General features: G+C 39.4%; 2 protein-coding genes across 6 annotated transcripts in view; both read right to left on the bottom strand.

Annotated features, from left to right (window-relative positions):
* SCAR (wiskott-Aldrich syndrome protein family member 3 SCAR) overlaps positions 1–19,700 on the bottom strand; it is a 429,470-nt gene that overhangs the window by 121,937 nt on the left and 287,833 nt on the right. The gene's annotated exons all lie outside the window — the stretch shown is intronic.
* Positions 12,449–18,476, bottom strand: LOC137240230 (uncharacterized). The gene is made up of 2 exons (XM_067766217.1): positions 15,805–18,476; positions 12,449–15,742 (listed from the first exon to the last, which is right to left on the bottom strand). Exon 2 carries the CDS (start codon positions 15,724–15,726, stop codon positions 14,620–14,622), a length of 1,107 nt encoding a protein of 368 aa, XP_067622318.1. The 5' UTR covers positions 15,727–15,742; positions 15,805–18,476; the 3' UTR covers positions 12,449–14,619.

Genomic DNA, 19,700 nt, shown 5'->3' with positions numbered 1-19,700 from the left:
GGTATTTGAAACTATTCACTTTTTCAATTTCAAAGCTGTTAGGGTCACATGCTGTATTATTATGAAAAGAACATTCATAACTATGATTGGATCACTTATTACTATATAGGATATTACGTTTGCATATTGCATTGCGAAAAGATATATTAAGATCTTGTGCTTCTTGAAGTTTTGGACTAAAGCACATTAATATGGTTTTATTGCTAACAACCAGTTTATATTCCGCAAACCATGACCGAAGTATGTGTATATCGTGGTTAAGATCCGCTATCAAATTTAAAGGATCCGTTGAGTTATATGCAATTCCTGGGTCATCCACAAATGCTTTGACTTTACCCTTAAAAGATTGAATAAATAGTGAGTTCGCATAGATAAGGAATAATATGGGACCAAGAACCGATCCTTGAGGTACAACAGAGTTTATGACTTTGGTTTCACTAAGAGTGTTGCCTATTTTCACTCTTTGGGTTCGATTTCCTAAATAGAAGCAAACCAATTGTATAAGAAGCCACGAATTCCAAAATTATAAAGCTTATTTAAAAGACGGCCATGGTCAACCATATGGAATGCTTTTGTAATGTCCACAAAGCGCAATCTTTTTTTGAGTCTATACCCTTGTATATAGTAGAGCAGAAGTCCAAAAGAGCATCTTCCGTAGAAAGATCATCCCTGAAACCAAATAGTAAAGGACTAAAATTTATTTTTTCAAAGTAGGATAACATCCTTACTTCTACAATTTTTTCAAAAATTTTAGTAATTGATGAAAAAAGTGAAATCGGCCTATAGTTGGCCATATCTGTTCTATTACCTTTTTTGAAAATCGGTATTACAATTCCCAATTTTAAATGTACAGGGAAAATGCCAGTTGTAACACTCAAGTTAAGGATATGTTTTATAACATCAACAATATTGTATGAGATTTTCTTTAACATAACGTTAGACATGCCATCATGATCGGAAGAATAACTATTTTTCAAAGATTTTATTGCAATTAAAATTTCCGATCCTGAGATTTGCTCAAAAAAGAAGCTGTTGCTTCTGAAAGAATCTTTAGCTACTCCCAAATCAGAGCAACAATCGCATGGGGGTGTCACATTTGGCGGAAAGTTTGACTTCACAATTGAAGTAATGTATTAATTAAAATCACTAGCTATTTCTTCCGCTTCTTTTTGTAAAACAAAGTGAGTATAAAAAATTTTTTTCCAGAAATCAGTTATAACAAATATACGAATTATCCAGGAATTTCTGCTTTGCGGACCATTTGGCGATCCCCTGTGAGTAGTGATCGGGGCAAAATGTCCCCTTCCCGCTCACCCCTCACTACGCCACTGTTTAGAAGATTAAATATTGTAACTGTTCCCGATCGTTATCACCTACCCCACATTCAGGATTTTAATATGAACCTTCATAATAAAAATATATTTTCAAAATTAGATTTAGTTAGGGTATATCACCAAATTCCTATGGCTGAGGAAGACATTTATAAAACTGCTATTACAACTCCTTTCGGTATGTTTGAATTCATGAGAATGCCTTTGGGGCTTCGAAATTCTGCACAAACCTTTCAAAGATTCATAAATGGGGTAGTTGGTGACTTAGATTTTGTGTATGCTTACATTACTTACTTATTGCAAGTAAAGACGAAGAACAACAGTTAAAAGATTTACGTGTCTTTTTTCAATGCCTTGCAGAGTACTGTTTAATCATTAAACCAAGTAAATGTACTTTTGCTGTACCAAGTATCGATTTTTTTTTTATTACCATAGATACATTCCAAAACTAGCAGAATTTACGAACAAAATTTATTCTAATTAACAGAGTAAGTAAGAAACGTGACAAAACTATGGTATGGGACGAGAGTTCCAGTGAAGCTTTTGAATGCATTAAAGATAAATTTGCATCTATGATATTGTTAAATCATTTTAACAAAGATGCTAAATTATCTTTAACAGTAGATGCATCTAACACAGCGATTGGGGCGTTATACAACAAAATTAAAAATAAACAAATGTAAGACGCGATAACCTCCGAATTCCAATTTGCGTCGTGCTCCTTTTAATTTTTCCTACAAATTGGCGCGACGCGACCTACTTGTTTTGTGCCGACTCCGAACGTCATCTGCAAGGCAGTGAGTTTTCTCTGAGAGCTTTTTATGGCAGAAATACACTCGGAGTGCTTGCCAAACACTGCTGAGGGGCGATTCCGCTTAGAAAAATTTTCTTCTAATTGAAAAACCTTGTTTCTAAATTTTGATGTTGCTTTGCTCGGGGCGAGAACCCAAGTTATTCGGTGTGGTAGTCGGAGCACGCTACCATCATGCCACGCGGCCGCAACAAAATTACAATAATAAAATTGAGCCCATTGCATTCTTTTCTAAACAAAAACTTTCTCCAACTGTAATTAAGTACAGTGCTTTTGATAGGGAATTATTGGCAATTTATTTAAATATAAAACATTTTAGATATATTTTGGAAGGACGACAATTTACAGTTTATACGGATCATAAACCATTGACCACTGCTTTAAATTAAAAAACAGAACGGAGTCCCAGACAAAGGAGACATTTGGAATTCACAGTTCACTGATGACAAACAGTATATTAAAGGAGAATCCAATGTAGCGGATACATTGTCCAGAGCCTTTGAAATTAGTGAAATACAGAATTCGGATCTGACTTTAAAATTATACAAACGGAATAACAGAATGATAGTGATTTAAACGAGCTTATAACTGATCCTCAATTTTTATACTCAGCTGAGCAGAGCTCCCAGAGTATATTAACTTTGTTCGCATAGCGGTAATCCGTAACGGCATAAACTAATCGAGATAGATATAGACTTATATATATCAAAACGATCTAGGTGAAAAAAGAAATTCATTTAGCCATGTTCGTCCACCCGTCCGTCCGTCTGTCCACCCGTCTGTAAACACGATAACTTGAGTAAATTTTGAGGTATCTTGATGAAATTTGGTATGTAGGTTCCTGGGCGCTCATCTCAGATCACTATTTAAAATGAACGAAATCGGACTACAACCACGCCCACTTTTTCGATATCGAAAATTACGAAAAACCGAAAAAGTGCGATAATTCATTACCAAAGACGGATAACGCGATGAAACTTGGTAGGTGCATTGACCTTATGCCGCAGAATAGAAAATTAGTAAAATTTTAGACAATGGGCGTGGCACCGCCCAGTTTTAAAAGAAGGCAATTTAAAAGTTTTGCAAGCTGTAATTTGGCAGTCCTTGAAGATATCATGATGAAATTTGGTACGCACGTTACTCCTATTACTATATGTGTGCTAAATAAAAATTACCGACATCGGGTGACGAACACGCCCACTTTAAAAATTTTTTTTTTTTTTTTAAGTCAAATTTTAACAAAAAATTTAATATCTTTACAGTATAAAAGTAAATTATGTCAAGATTCAACTCCAGTAATGATATGGTGCAATAAAATACAAAGATAAAAGAAAATTTCAAAATGGGCGTAACTCCACCCTTTTTCGTTTAATTCGTCTAGAATACTTTTAATGCCATAAATCGAACAAAAATTTACCAATCATTGTGAAATTTGGTAGGGACATAGATTATATGGCGGTAACTGTTTTCTGTGAAAATGTGCGAAATCGGTTGAAGCCACGCCCAGTTTTTATACACAGTCAACCGTCTGTCCTTCCGCTCTGCCGTTAACACGATAACTTGCGCAAAAAACGATATATCTTACCTAAACTTAGTTCACGTACTTATCTGAAGTCACTTTATCTTGGTATTAAATATGACCGAAATCCGACTATGACCACGCCCACTTTTCCAATATCGAAAATTACGAAAAATGCCATAATTCTGTACCAAATATGAAAAAAGAGATGAAACATGGTAATTGGATTGGTTTATTGACGCAAGATATAACTTTAGAAAAAACTTTGTAAAATGGGTGTGACACCTACCATATTAAGTAGAAGAAAATGAAAAAGTTCTGCAGGGCGAAATCAAAAGCCCTTGGAATCTTGGCAGGAATACTGTTCGTGGTATGACATATATAAATAAATTAGCGGTACCCGACAGAAGATGTTCTGGGTCACCCTGGTCCACTTTTTGGTCGATATCTCAAAAACGCGTTCACATATACAACTAAGGGCTACTCGCTTTTAAAACCCTCATTAATACTTTTAATTTGATACCCATATCGTACAAACACATTCTAGAGTCACCCCTGGTCCACCCTTATTGCGATATCTCGAAAAGGCGTCCACCTATAGAACTAAGGCCCACTACGTTTTAAATAATCATTAACACCTTTCATTTGATACACATATCATACAAACACATTCCAGGGTTACCCTAGGTTCATTTTGCTAAATGGTGATTTTCCCTTATTTTGTCTCCATAGCTCTCAGCTGAGTATGTAATGTTCGGTTACACCCGAACTTAGCCTTCCTTACTTGTCAAATTTAAAGCTAGTTAATATTCCTTTTCTAAATTTCAATATTTGGTGTGAAATTTCAGGAGATAATCCTAGGCCATTTGTACCCAGTAAATTACTAAAGACAGTATTTGACATGTTGCATGGAATTGCACATCCCGGTACGAAAACTAGATGACGACTCATAGTTAAGAAATATTTTTGGCCTTATATGACTAAAAATATTAATATTTAGTCGAAAGAGTATCTTAACTGTCAAAAATCCAAGGTTTATCGCCACACTGTCTCCTATTAGCAAAATTCCAATTCCAAAGATCCATTTAGATATAGTTGGACCTTTGCCGGTTTCTAAAGAACGTCGTTTTATTTTGACAATTATTGATAGGTTTACTGGCTGGCCAGAGGCATATGCAATAGAGCAACTACAGTAGCAAACAAATTTTGGGTAACCAAATCCCGAGGTTACACCAAAGCCGCTGCACGACGGCCTTTATCTCACGCCACCAACAAGGTTATGTTACCAGAAGCACACATAATGGCAATCACCAGGAGGAGGCAGACCACATACGTAAATTCTTGGCGGAAGAACTCCAAAAGTTCGAGACGAAGACCGGGGTGACTAACGGGGCCGAGCACAGGATCAACGTGACAGACGACCGCCCCTTAAAGCAGCGAGCGGTATTTTACACGCAAACCAGCAGTGCAAAGTATCATCAATACTGAGATTGACGAACTCCTGGCGAAGGGATGCATCGAGCTATCTCGTAGCCCACACAGCACACCGATAGTGTTAGCCCGGAAGAAGAACGGCAAGTGGCGATTATGCGTAGACTATCGGCAGCTGAACGCTGATCAGTGCCATACGCATACCCCTTGCCAAGGATACAACATGTACTAGATAAGCTACGGCTGGCGAAATACATCAGTAGCCTAGACCTGACGACCCCAGCGTAAGAGGCGACTAAAATACCAGATTCAAGGGGCTGTGTAGCGCAACCCTTCAGGTTGCCAGCGCAATATATAGCTTCTCCAAACCCAATTGTCAACCTCACCTATCAGCGGCGAATCCTGTTTCACCAACAGACGAAGCTCTGGCGACCCCAAGCTCCTCATGGAACTTGGGGTTGGGGAGGGAGGGGACGGCCTGAAGGTTTAATGTGGCCACATAAATCGTTCCCGAGATGGTCGGGCTAGCACCTAATGGTGCTGTGGTACCGGAGCGTACCGGATCTGTATCCGGCAAAGGACCATTACATTGATAGCACTCCCCAAAGCCTTCGGAGAGCAACCTTATCGCTACAACAACAACAACAACCTCAAAAACGGTTACTGGCAGATACCTTTAGAAACTAATAGCCGCCTATAAACCACGTTCACTCTAGCGGGGCGCGGTCTATTCCAATAGCGCGTCATGTCGTTTGGCCTACATTCCGCACCGGAAACGTTTCAGAGGGCACTGGACCAAGCCATCGGGCCAGAGATGGAACCGAACGCCTTCGCTTATATGGAATTTACGAGAAGTATTACTACGGCTACAGGATAAACCTCGAGAAATGCGATTTTTTCAAGGAGCTCCGTTACTTGGGCCACTTGGTCAGCGACAAGGGAATTCACACTGATACCGAGAAAGTTGCCGCCATACAGGAGCTGCCAACGTCAAAGAGGTACGTCAATACCTGGGGATAGCATTCTGGTACCGCCGCTTCGTACCCGACTTCGCCACATTAAGCCAACCGCTCACCGCGTTACTAAAGAAGGGAAAACATTGGAAGTGGGGAGATGAACAACAAGTGGCAGTCGAAGCCTTCAAGCAGAAGCTCACTGAGGCCCCTACACTGAAAGAAATGGTGCTAGTAAAATCAACAAATCTGTTCTGTTGTTCTTGATTTAACGGAGATTCGGAGATTTGATCGAATTATGGTTAATTCGACCGAGTTCTTTATCAAGCGAACAAATTAGTTTAGTCATATACATATACAGAAGAGAAATTGTCGCTCTTAAGTTAACAAAATTCTGTAAAATTGACAGATTCCTAATCAATCTAACTGATTTTTCTGTTAACAAAACTGATCTTATAGGTCATTTCAACAGCGAACAATAGTCAATCGTGGAAATTATGCGTGCTAAACCCGCTCCGACAGCGTGTACTACAAGAGCACCACGACACATCAAGCGATGCACATATGGGTGGTATTCGCCGGACGGTAGCACGGATCGCCAACCGCTATCATTGGCCAGGGATGTTTCGCGGCATAAGCCGTTACGTACGCCAATGCGAGTCTTGCCAAAAGTATAAAGAGGGTCAACAGAAACCAGCCGCTCTCACAGATAGCACAGGAACCATTCGCGACGGTCTGCGTCGATTTCATTTGACCTCTACTACGCTCAACACACGGTAATGCTATTAGTGTTCTTCGACCTTTTCTGCAAATGGGTAGAGTTAATTCGTATGAGGCGAGCCACGAAGGAGAACCTCCGCCGCTCCTTCAGAGAACGAATCATCGGCAGCAATTCAATGCACCTTATACACCCCAAGATAATCCTACTGAACACCTTAACCGTACCGTCAAAAGAATCATAGCACATCTCACCGAACCGAGACATAACCGATGGGACTATCTCCTGCCCGAAATCGAGCTTGCCATAAACACCAGCGTTACAGCCTCAACAGAGTACAGTCCTGCATGCCATGTACAGGGGCGCAAGCCACGATTACCGGGAGCAATCTAGGATACGAAATAAACATCGGAACTGGTACGAACCTCACAACGGCAGAGGAGAAGTCCAACAGGTTGCAGGAGGCATTTAAGATAGTTAGGCAGAATATAGAACGTGCTGCCACAGACCAAGCTAGGCATTATAACCTTCGCCGGAGAATATGGAACCCCGAAGTCGCTGAACTAGTCCTAGCAAAGGAGCATCACCTATCAAAGGCCGGAAAGGGCTTTGCAGCAAAACTGGCGCCCAAATATTGACAACAAATTTGGCCCAAACAACATTGTCATGGAAACATAAAACTGAACGAAACTAGCAACTCACAACATTATCAACACAATATCAGGCTGGACGAGGCCAGCAACACACAACACTATCACCGCAACATCAGACTAAACGAAGCCAGGAACACAATCACACAATAAACATATTATATATGCCTACATCAAGTCAAACACACAAATACACATTGCAATAAACTAGGCCATACCAACTTCAATAGCAACATCAAACAGCAAAATACCCAAGTCATACGACAACAACACAACGACAGCTTCTACCGACACACGACCGATCGTGACAACACGGTCACAAAATGTCGTCGAGCAAACCAAAAATCGTCAAGATATCGTCAATAATAGGAGGAACACAGCAGGAAAGCTGTCAGTCAGCCCGGAGTTGTAACAAACGGATCTAAGCTGAAGACTGATAGCTCGCAAATAGGTTTTAACCAATGTGAGACATCATCATTCAGATTGGACGTGAACCGAGCCAAACCAAGCTTGAGGTTGCGCACCGCCGTTCCGCCACAGTCAACCATGAGCCGCTATATCAACGCGAGTGGTCTTCCCCGCTCATTTTACGCTTGAGGCTGCGCTCCGCCGACCTGCCACAGTCGACCGCGAGATGACCCGTAGTTACATCAAAGCCATCGCCGCCCAGCAAACGATACCGCCCGGCACTGTGGTTAATATTCGGATCTACGAGCGGATGATGATAGCCGGTAAATAGGTTTTAACCAATGCGGGACATTACCCCCCGACGTAGACGCAGACTGAGCCGTACTTGAGTGTTGCGCTTTTCCCGCTCATTATACGCTTAAGGCTGCGCTCCGCCGACCCACCACAGTCAACCGCGAAGTGACCCACAACAGCGGCGGCTCTCCCTCCGTCAGAGCGCCAACCGCAACAGAGCGTCATCAACGAACCAGGCGTCCTCAGCGACAGAATACTAACCGCCATAGTTAGCGCAACGACAGCGCTAACGGCAAGAGAGCGCCCTCAGCGACAGAATACCCATCATAACCGAGCGTCCTAAGGGACAGAATACTAACCGCGACAGCCAGCGCAGCAACAGCGCTAACGGCAACAGAGTGTCCTCAATACCCATCATAACCGAGTGTCATCAGCGACGGAATAGTAACCGCGACGGCCAGCGCAGCGACAGCTCCAACAGCAACAGAGCGTCCTCAATATCCATCACTACCGAGCGTCCTCAGTGACAGAATACTCACCGCGATAGCCAGCGCAGCAACAGCGCCATTGGCAACAGAGCGTCCTCAGCGACATAATATCAACCCCGGAACCCTGGACACGGCGAGTATAACCCAATTTTTTAAGAAGTATTGGGCACAGGGAAAGCTTCGTTACAAGGTGGACGCCTTTTCGAGATATCGCCATAAAGGTGGAACAGGGGTGAATCTAGAATGTGTTTGTACGATATGGGTATCAAATGGGAGGTGTTAATGAGTATTTTAAAAGGGAATGGGCCTTAGTTCTATAGGTGGACGCCTTTTCAAGATATCGCCATAAAGGTGGACCAGGCGTGACTCTAGAATGTGTTTGCACGATATGGGCATCAAATTAAAGGTGCTAATGAGTATTTTTTGAATGGGAGTGGGCCTTAGTTCAATAGGTGGACGCCTTTTCGAGATATCGACACAAAGATGGACCAGGGGTAACTCTATAATGTGTTTGTACGATATGGGTATCAACTTAAAGGTGTTAATGAGGGTTTTAAAAGAGTGTGGCACTTAGTTGTATATGTGAAGGCGTTTTCGTCGCCGTCTGTCGGGTACTGCTAATTTATTTATATATGTAATACCACAAACAGTATTCCTGCCATGATTCCAAGGGCTTTTGACTTCGCCCTGAAGAACTTTTTCATTTTCTTCTACTTAATATGGTATGTGTCTCACCCATTTTACAAAGCCTTTTCTAAAGTTATATTTTGCGTCAAAAAACCAATCCAATCACCATGTTTCATCCCTTTTTTGGTATTTGTTATAGAATTATGGCATTTTTTTTTTTCATTTTTCTAAATTTTCGATATTGTATATTCTCGCACGGTGCGTGGTAGCACGGAGAATATATATATATATATAACTAATTATTGTCATAATACTAATATAACCATTTGTCTTTTATTTCTTTTTCCATATCTAATATATAAAATTCTTCTGTCACGGTTTTAGAGGCTGAACTCCTCCGAAACGGCTGAACCGATCCTCATGAAATTTTGTGAGCATATTGGGCAGGCGTGAGAATCGGCCAACGTCTACCTTTTTTTTCGCTGCGTGCCTAGGGTCTTGAGACCAAAACGTGGACCCGGGTACCCCTAGAATGTGTTAATACAATATGGATATCAAATGAAAACTGTTGATGAGTGCTATAGTACAGGATAATTTTCATACAACTTGGAGGCTAGGGTTTCGAGATATAGCCAAAAACGTGGACCCGGATACCCCTGTTGTTGTTGTTGTTGTAGCAATGCTCGCCCCACCTAATAGCCGCGACCGATCACAAATTGTCATCAATATCCTCTAACGGGAGTCCAAGGAAACTTGCCGTTTCAACAGGGGTGGACCATAAGGAAAGGGGTGTTAGAGGCGTTGGTTCCACATTACAATTGAAGAGATGGTTGGTGTCATGTGGGGACACATTGCAAGCGGGGCATACATTTTGTATGTCGGGGTTGATTCTGGATAGGTAAGAGTTTAACCTGTTACAGTATCCAGAACGAAGTTGAGCAAGAGTGACACGCGTTTCCCTGGGGAGTATGCGTTCCTCTTGCGCAAGTTTTGGATAATTTTCGTTAAGTACTGGATTCACCGGGCAATTCCCGGCATAAAGGTCCGACGCCTGTTTATGGAGTTCACCAAGGACCCGCTTGTGTTTTTTCACTTCATACGGCTGGGTTCTCAGGTGCCGTATTTCCTCAAAATGCTTACGGAGATGACTCCTTAAGCCCCTAGGCGGTGCTGGTTCATCAATCAGATGTCTGTTGGGATGCCCAGGTTTCTGGGTATTCAACAGGAACTGTTTGGTCAGCATCTCATTTCTCTCCCTGATGGGGAGTATTCTCGCCTCATTATGCAGATGGTGTTCTGGGGACATAAGAAGACAGCCCGTGGCGATTCTGAGAGCAGTATTTTGGCAGGCCTGTAGTTTCTTCCAGTGGGTGATTTTTAGGCTTGGCGACCATATGGGTGACGCGTAGCACGTAATCGGCTGGCTAATTGCTTTGTATGTAGTCATGAGCGTTTCTTTATCTTTTCCCCAAGTACTGCCAGCGAGGGATTTGAGGATTTTGTTACGGCTCTGAATTCTCGGAACAATTGCGGCTGCGTGCTCTCCAAAATGTAGATCCTGATCAAACGTCACACCCAAGATTTTGGGGTGTCGGACAGTCGGTAGCGTAGTGCCATCGACGTGGATGTTCAAAATGGTCGACATTTGGGGCGTCTATGTTGTAAATAAGGTCGCGGAAGATTTAGTCGGTGATAATGTCAGGTTTCGCGAGGCGAAAAAACTGGAGAGATCAGGGAGGTAGCCGTTTATTTTATTGCATAGCGCATCGATCTTTGGGCCTGGGCCTGTGGCCATTATTGTGCAGTCATCGGCGTAGGAAACGATTGTGAGTCCTTCCGGTGGTGAAGGTAGCTTAGATATGTAGAAATTAAACAAAAGTGGGGATAGGACACCACCCAGTGGCACCCCCTGTTTAATTCTCCTTGGTTTTGATGTTTCGTTTCTAAATTGCACCGATGCCTGCCCGGTACCCCTAGAATGTGTTTGTACAATATGGATATCAAATGAAAGCTGTTGATGAGTGCTATAGTACAGGATAATTTTCATACAACTGGGAGGCTAGGGTCTCGAGATATAGCCCAAAACGTGGACCCGGGTACCCCTAGAATGTATTTATACAATATGGATATCAAATGAAAGCTGTTGATGAGTGCTATAGTACAGGATAATTCTCATACAACTGGGAGGCTAGGGTCTCGACATATAGCCCAAAGCGTGGACCCGGGTACCCCTAGAATGTGTTTATACAATATGGATATCAAATGAAAGCTGTTGATGAGTGCTATAGTACAGGATAATTTTCATACAACTGGGAGGCTAAGGTCTCGAGATATAGCCCAAAACGTGGACCCGGATACACGTAGAATGTATTTTTACATTATGGGTATCAATATGAAGCTGTTGATGTATGCTTTAGTACAGAGTAAGTTTTACGCCGCTGGGTGACTACGGTCTCGAGATATAGGCCAAAACATGGACCCGGATACCCCTAAAATGTGTGTGTATTATGGATATCAAATGAAAGCTGTTGCCGAGAGCTCTAAAGTTCATTGTGATATTCGATTTAGTCGCATCAACCTGGCAAAAATGATAAATATGCACGCGAAGCCGAAATAAAGGCAAGAATTAATAATACCCACATTCCTATTTACATACGTCCTATTCGATTTGCCTGAAATTTCGTATATAAATTTGCCTACATTAGTATTTACGATTCTTTTTTCCGGGAAATATACCAGAGACGGATTGGGACTGGGATTAGGACTAGGACTGGGACTGAGACTGAGACTCGGAGTGGGACTGGGACTGAGACTCGGAATGGGACTGGAACAAAATACATACCACTCTCTGGGACTGGCAATAAGAGATGAAGAAGAAGGAGAAAAACTTGAGAGAAGAGAAAATAGAGAACGAGACTGAGAAAGAGATAGAATGAGATGAAGATGGAGATGAAGCGAAAAAGACGGAGGGAGGAGTGAATAAAAAGATTAGGAAAAAGTGTAGAGGGGTAGGGCAGAGTTAGACGGAAAAGTTTATTAAAATGTATGCAAATAGGCCAAATTTAGGGCAGAACAACGTCTGCCGGGTCTGTTAGTATATATATATATATATATATATATATAGAAAAAGAAACAAAAGGCAAATGATTATATTAGTATAATGACAATAATTACTTTATTTAATGTTAAAATGGTACAATATTTTACCTTTGGTATGTGGTGTGACAGCAGCAGCGACTTTCTTCCTCCGTGGTTGAAATAGAACAGAAACCAAGAAAATGATCTCCGTTGTGTCGGACCGGAGATCGTGCGGGGTTTTCCAAGGGATCCGATGGAGAACTCAGTTACCCGTGTTATGCTGCTTATATGTGTGAGTGACTATATGACTATATGTATACATGTGTGTTAGCAATACATGACAGTGTATTTATGTAAATACATATGTGCAACTAAATGAATTATGCATTGGGGTGGCCGTGTAAAATAGATATAAATATTTAGGTTCGGACCTAAACATGCCGGCCCCCTTGCGGTAAGCAACATCTGTGGGAGGAATTCCATGCTTCAGCTGTCACGCACAGTAGTACTTAAAAACTAGATTTAATTTTCTGTTTATTTTGTACACATATGTGTTGGCTGATCGCACCCGTACTTGATCGATAATAAGGGCCGCTGTAGGAAGAAAAGAAGCAACATATTAAGCTGAAAACAAGAACGGGTTACAATCCAACGCACTTTATTAGTACAAACCTCGTTTGGATTTCGAGTTTTTCGTAGTCTGGACGAAGAGGACATGTTTCCGTTCCAGATTTCGACGATTGTAAGACTATTTTCCATCTGGACAAAGAGGCCAAGTCTCCGTTCCAGATTTTAACTTTATGAGGTTTAAGGTTATATCCAGACGGAAAGGACGGGTCTCCGTGCCAGATTGGATTTCTGTTGTTATTTTTGGTTTTAATTTTAATAGAATGTTTTATTTTAAAATGAATATTGGTTGGGTGGCGAACGCTTTAATAATTTTGAGTTATTCCGTCAAATTATATTGACCCTCTAACATGCCTTTATGTGGCTGGCAACTACGACAGAAAAATTTGTTATTTCGAATATGATCGAAAGTTTGTAGCTTTATTTTTATTTTGTGACTACTTTTGTCACAAGATTCCTGCCACCCAAGAAAAGTTTCGCATTTCAGGCTAGTTTTTGTAGTATTCGACAAAAACTCTTGCTAAATAATTTTTAATTGTAAGTCATTCTTAACTTTTCGCATTTTCCATATTTCATATGCCGTTCGTGGTTAACTTTACAAAAAGATTCATTAAAATATTCATCAATCATTTAATTTTGAATATTGATGAGGAAAAAAAATTGGTTCCTGTGATGCCCCTCGGGAACACGCATGGCAACACCACACGGCGAAATTGAAGTGTTAAGTGAAAGAGAATGAAAGAATGACAAATGGAAGAAGAAGAATGTCATTACATAATAAACATGATTATGGTAAGTAAACAAGTTGTAAAATTTTATAATTTGTGTTAAATTAATCATTTTAGTAACTTCTTGTTTTCTTTTCTTGTCAGATTATGCAATGGAATGCTTGTAGTGCACACACAACTGCACAACGCATCAATGAACCACCCCAAACACAATGGCTTGAAGCTTTCAGGGAAGAAGCCAAAAACACCAGGAAACTGTGGCAGGAAATTGTACTGGCGCTTGTAGCCAAATAATCATTCCTAGCTCCTAAGGAATAGTTTAGTTTCATTGCTAATGTATTTCTACAAGGCCTAAGCCACACAAACTTGCTATTAATACATTTTTTTTGGACGTTTAGTATACCCTTATCTACACATTTTTCTATCTACTATTGCTATGCTATTTTTACCAATTATTACTATATTGCTTATATATATTTACTACAAATAGGTTATTCTACCATATTAATAATTGTTTACTTATACATATAAGTTAAGCCTCACAGCAGGCGAGGCGATAAAAAATTAAAGTTGCGGTGAACTGTCCGTTCACCGAATTAAAATGAACACGAGAAATATGTTAACGTTATAAAATTTATTCTGTGCTCTTGCACGATCCAAATTGAACTAAATCGAACAAAGTAATTTACCTAGCAGCTAAGTTCTTGTGTTAAAGTAATTATGCTATGCTAACCAATTATTGTATAAAAAATAGTTTAGTTACTTAACTAAAACTAGATTTGCTGTTCAATCACAATTTCTGCAACTACACCAATCGTTGTCCCAATTAACTTCCGCTTATTCTGCGCGTGTGCTGCGTCAGCGAAACTTCAACACGCAACATAGCGCGGTCACATGCTCAGCAACGTGAGTAAATGGGTCAACAGCTGGATACTGCTGTTATAACTCCTCCCCCTTTAAAGATCTGCGTCCCGCAGATCGAAGCATGAAAAATGTGAAGTGGATATATCTTTTATAGAGTCGATCTGGTTACTTGGCGTAATGTTGATTCTGACTGGCTTGACTGGTGCGCTGTCGTCCAGGTTACGGATTTCATGGGCAGAGTGGCCCTTGAAGATCTTCGTGTTTGTTGCCCATTGCATCGGAATTTGAACTGGTGGAATATCTAGCTTCCTAGTGTACCATTTCCATAGCATGGTGACGATGAGGGCTATTGCGAATATCGAGGCAGCTTCCGTGACTAACGAGAAGTTAGTTTTCCCGTTTACATACCCTAGATATCTAACGTTTTCCATCGTGATATCGTGAACGTACTCCAGATTGATCTTTGTAGTGTGGTTTTTGACGTTTGCTAGTACGGCTGGCAAGGCTTGAGCTGAGATTGCTTCGTTGCTGGAGAACACTTGGTTGCCAATTTTTATCGTTTCGTTACTTAACTGGATAACGTAGGTGCCATTTATGTTACTAGTATCGTTATTACTTTCCACTACACCTTGGTAGTTTGAGATAAAAATTGTGTTATCGTTTATCAATTCGATTATCGTTCCATTGCGCCTGATGAATTGGCAGCTAGCGTCACCTCCTTTCAGCAACCGAGGTAGGCAGGTATTCTCTTCCAATTTGCTCAAGGACTCTGATTCACATACCGTAGATGAACTGATTTTCAAGCAGTTTTCCTTGAGTCCATACGTTTCTTCTTGGTTGACGAGCATTTTATCGAATGGAAGGTCAAGTTGTTTGCCTTCGTAGATACCGGCGCGAGTAATTAATAGGTTATACTTCTTCTCTGTTACTTTGGGTATTGATAGAACGTATAGGAGCATAGTCCCATTTGTATATATTGATGGTTTTCCGTATTCAATTGCCTCAATTATATTTTGGTAAGGTAGTGTTTCTATTTCTGACAGGATCTGATTAACTTCGTCCATGTCGAGTAGGTTAGTGTTAATAATTCCACGTTTAGCTAGCTGACATGCCCGTACTACTTCATTGACCTCTTCTCGGACGAGCACTATATTATGAAGGGCGCTCTGCTCGAATTGTTCTGCCTCAGCTTCCTTCATTACCGAATTGGTGCGGCTTACAATTTCATAAATTTTTTTGGAAATTTCTAAAGTTGCCGTGAATAGATCTTTGTTTACCTTGTATTGGTGATTATTGTTTTCTACGATTTCACCCTGGCTGTGGAGGATATTGTCCCAATCAGTGGCATCGGGTGATCCCGCTAGCCATTTCCACGCAGAGCCTATCCAGTCAATAGATCGGGAGGGTCTGATTCTTTTCGTGTTCCCCGTCAGCTCTTCGAGGCGCTGCAGAGTTTGGTTGATATAGACTTGTGCTAGGAGCTGGTCGTCAGTTCGTTTTAGTAGTTGGTAAGCCAGTTTTTCCATCTTCGATATAATAGTAGCGTACTGCCGGAGGTTGATAGCATGTATAAGTTTGAAGGATCCGCTGATGATCCACCCATTTCCGCTCTGGATACTAACGATTGGTGCCTTATAGTGGAAAATGTGGAGGCCGCTGATGGCCGACGCCAACAGTGGGAGTCTGCAATTGGAAAGACCATACCTAACATTATTGGTGTTAGTAGGTTAGTGGTTGTTGGAAGTTATTTGTGTTACTGTGAGGTTAGGAGATTAGTGGGAGTGAAAAAATTGTTAGAAAAGGGACGTTTTTTCATTCTATTTTTTGTTTTTTGTTTTGTACATATCATTTCGGTTCCTTGTATATTTGTTTTTTGTTGGTTTTGTTTTTGCGCTACATAGTAGTATTTAATAATTTCAATGTTGTACTATTTAAGTTTGTATTTTTTAGTTTTTTGTTGTAGCAAGTAATAACAAAATTCAGAAATACATTTCTTTGGTTTTTCTTTTCTTTTTTGGTTGTAGCAAGTAATAACGAAATTCGGAAATATGTTTTTTTTCTTTTTTCTTTTGTCTCTTTTTTTTTTTTTTTTTTTTTATTCTACTGATTAGGCGCAGAGAATTAAATATGCATTTGCTTAGCGGATTAGGCGCATAAGCTCAAATTTTTCTCTTTTCTCCTGGACCAGAGGTGTTAACATTTCTCGAACCAGCTATGGGGAGATCGCCAGAATCCCGTTTGGAAGTAGTGTAGCCATTTGTCAAATTCGATGGCACTACGAGCCTACTAAGGCACGATTTGTCCCACTTACAAGCCCGCTCTTGTTAGATAAACTCCTTCTTGGTGCCAGATATTTTATAATTTCTTTTCATGTTTTTTGTATGTTTGTTTGTTTGTTTTATTATGTGGGGGTATTTTGTCCCCTTCTTTTTACATTTTTTATATGTGCTTTATAATTTTTATCCCACTAACTCGAACAAAGTAATTTACCTAGCAGCTAAGTTCTTGTGTTAAAGTAATTATGCTATGCTAACCAATTATTGTATAAAAAATAGTTTACTTAACTAAAACTAGATTTGCTGTTCAATCACAATTTCTGCAACTACACCAATCGTTGTCCCAATTAACTTCCGCTTATTCTGCGCGTGTGCTGCGTCAGCGAAACTTCAACACGCAACATAGCGCGGTCACATGATCAGCAACGTGAGTAAATGGGTCAACCGCTGGATACTGCTGTTATAACTTATATGCTAATATATATAAAATAAATGTATCTATTTATTACGAAATTCTAATAAGAAGTACCGAATTTGGATTTCATTTATATCGAAAAATTCGAACTTCTGGTTTTGTTCTCGGCTAAGTCAGTACATTTTTATTTTATGTATCCAATATTATTGTTTGCACAATACTATTGCTTACCCTGACATTTATCTTTACGTGTTTTTGAATTTCCATGAAAATCACACCACTCGCGATGATTAAGCATAAGAATTAAGACATTGGAAAATTTCCGCAAATAGCGGCTTAGCTGAGGCTATCAATGCGGTAGTTCGATCTCTTTGGTTTTGGACAACCAGACAATGAACATCATTTCTCTAACGTTTCGAAAAATTATAGAGTCTAAAGTGTGACTCACGTGTTCAATCTTTTATTAAAATTTTAAAGTCGTTTTAATTCGCTGAAAATGTTTGCGATAACAGCGATTAAAAAAATTTAATGAACGCGCATATTTTATTTAATAAAGTTCTAAACCTACGAAATCCATTTTACATCTTTAATGGTAAAAGGTTCCCGAAACCAGGATGCAATCATCATCACTATCATCACTTCAGAGAACGAGCCTTGGCAGCGTTTTCTACCTACCGTCAAGCATTTGGCTGCCGGAAATTTTTGTTTAGTTGTGCATAAGACAGTGAAGTTAGATGTCAGAATTTCATATAGTTTTTGGACTTTTTCTTAAATTTTTCTAAGATACAAGTTATCTAAAATTTAATTCAGTTTTCTGAAATTCCTTTGTCTGTTTCTGATAAAATTGAGAAATTTGCATAAAATAAATTCTTCTTAAAAATTTGTATAAAGAAGAAAATGTTAAAAATATCATAAAACGTGTACATATATTTAATCATATTCGTATATATGTACATAAAGAGTGAGTGCCTATAGCTTTTCTAGCTTGAAGTAGAAGAAGCAGAAATAGTAGATTATTTCTCCCAATTTTTTTTTTGGTGAGCGACTAGATATTAAAATATTCATTTCTCTTTCGGTGAGGTTTCTAACTATGATAAAAGTGGTGTTGCCATATTCGTACATTAAAATAGTACCAAAATTTATTTAACTTTTATTCGGGATTTTTAATGATGCAAAGTAAGACCTAATTAAAGCATTAGAGAAAAAAATCGAAACTCTTTTTATTTGCTTCACTTTAAAATTTAATATTAAAATAACCTAACACATTTAAAAATTATTGTTGATTGTTCATCTCATAAATATTTACCTTTTGATGTACTCGAAATTATAAAATTAAACTTAATGAAATCTTTTGGAAAAACAAACTGAAATGTATAAATTTTAGCAAATCAAAATTCGTTCTGGTTAAAATGCTAATGTAGCAACGAAATATATTTACTATTACGACTAGTGGTTAGTTAAATACTTTTCTTAAACGGAAAATTTGATTTTTATAAAACGCTCTTAAATATTTGTAAATTTTTTATTTTTTTGAGATAACATTAATTATTATGACTATTTCCAAAAGCAGGTTGGGCAATTTTCATATTAAGAAAATCCAGTTTCGGTGAAGGGTTTGGTTTATGAATAAGTTTAAGCTTATGGTTTATCTAATAAATTTTGTAAAATTTAACATGACTCTTTAAACTTTTTATTTTTGATTCCCTGATAGCAGTTGAGTGTGGTAAGTTTTAGGATTTCCATGTTTTTTTTTTGTTTTTTTGGTTATCATGTGGAAATCATAGTTGGGAGGGCGAATGTTGCAACAACACCTTGCAACGCATCCCATACTGAAACCGATGCGACATCAAGACTTGTAAGCCAATGTAGGTATCCGCTTTCCTTTAGGTATCTCTTTTTTTGGCACGTTAAATAAAATAATTGTGCTGTAGTGTGAGCTGACAGCGAAAGGTAGGAGCAAGAACTCCACCCCGTTAGCCGACGAGCAAGAGCCGGATTTAAAGACGCGCACCCGCTCCTTACTTTTTGCAAACACTGTGCTTACTACAAAACGTTGCATGCTACAGATAATAAATTATTTTTGGCGCCCAACGTGTGTGACCTAATATTTATAGATCCCCCATATGTTTTGTTTTGATTTCGATTTTATTTTACCTCTTGAATCTATCATACTTTTCCGGTTATAAACTTTCTTATCATTACATTTTTCGAATTATACCAAGATGACGTTGTGATGTTCGCTGGAATCGTAACAGCTAACAGCTTCGGCATTCGCTCAGCTGTTAACCAGAACAGAACTAGTGATTTAGGTAGCTATTTTTTTTTTGGTTATTTGTGTGTTAATTGGAATTGCGATTTTTTGAAAATTTTCAATATCAGACCATGGCAGACAAATAAGACTTGAAATAATTTAAATATTAATTTTTAACTTTCATTTGATTTTTTGTATGTGTGTTTTTTTTTCAATTTTTGGAATTCATTT

This window comes from Eurosta solidaginis, chromosome 2 (assembly GCF_040869045.1).
Source record: "Eurosta solidaginis isolate ZX-2024a chromosome 2, ASM4086904v1, whole genome shotgun sequence".
Taxonomy (NCBI): Eukaryota; Metazoa; Arthropoda; class Insecta; order Diptera; family Tephritidae; genus Eurosta; species Eurosta solidaginis.
The sequence above is the reverse complement of the archived record's forward strand: the minus strand, read 5'-3'. Positions and strand labels throughout refer to the sequence as shown.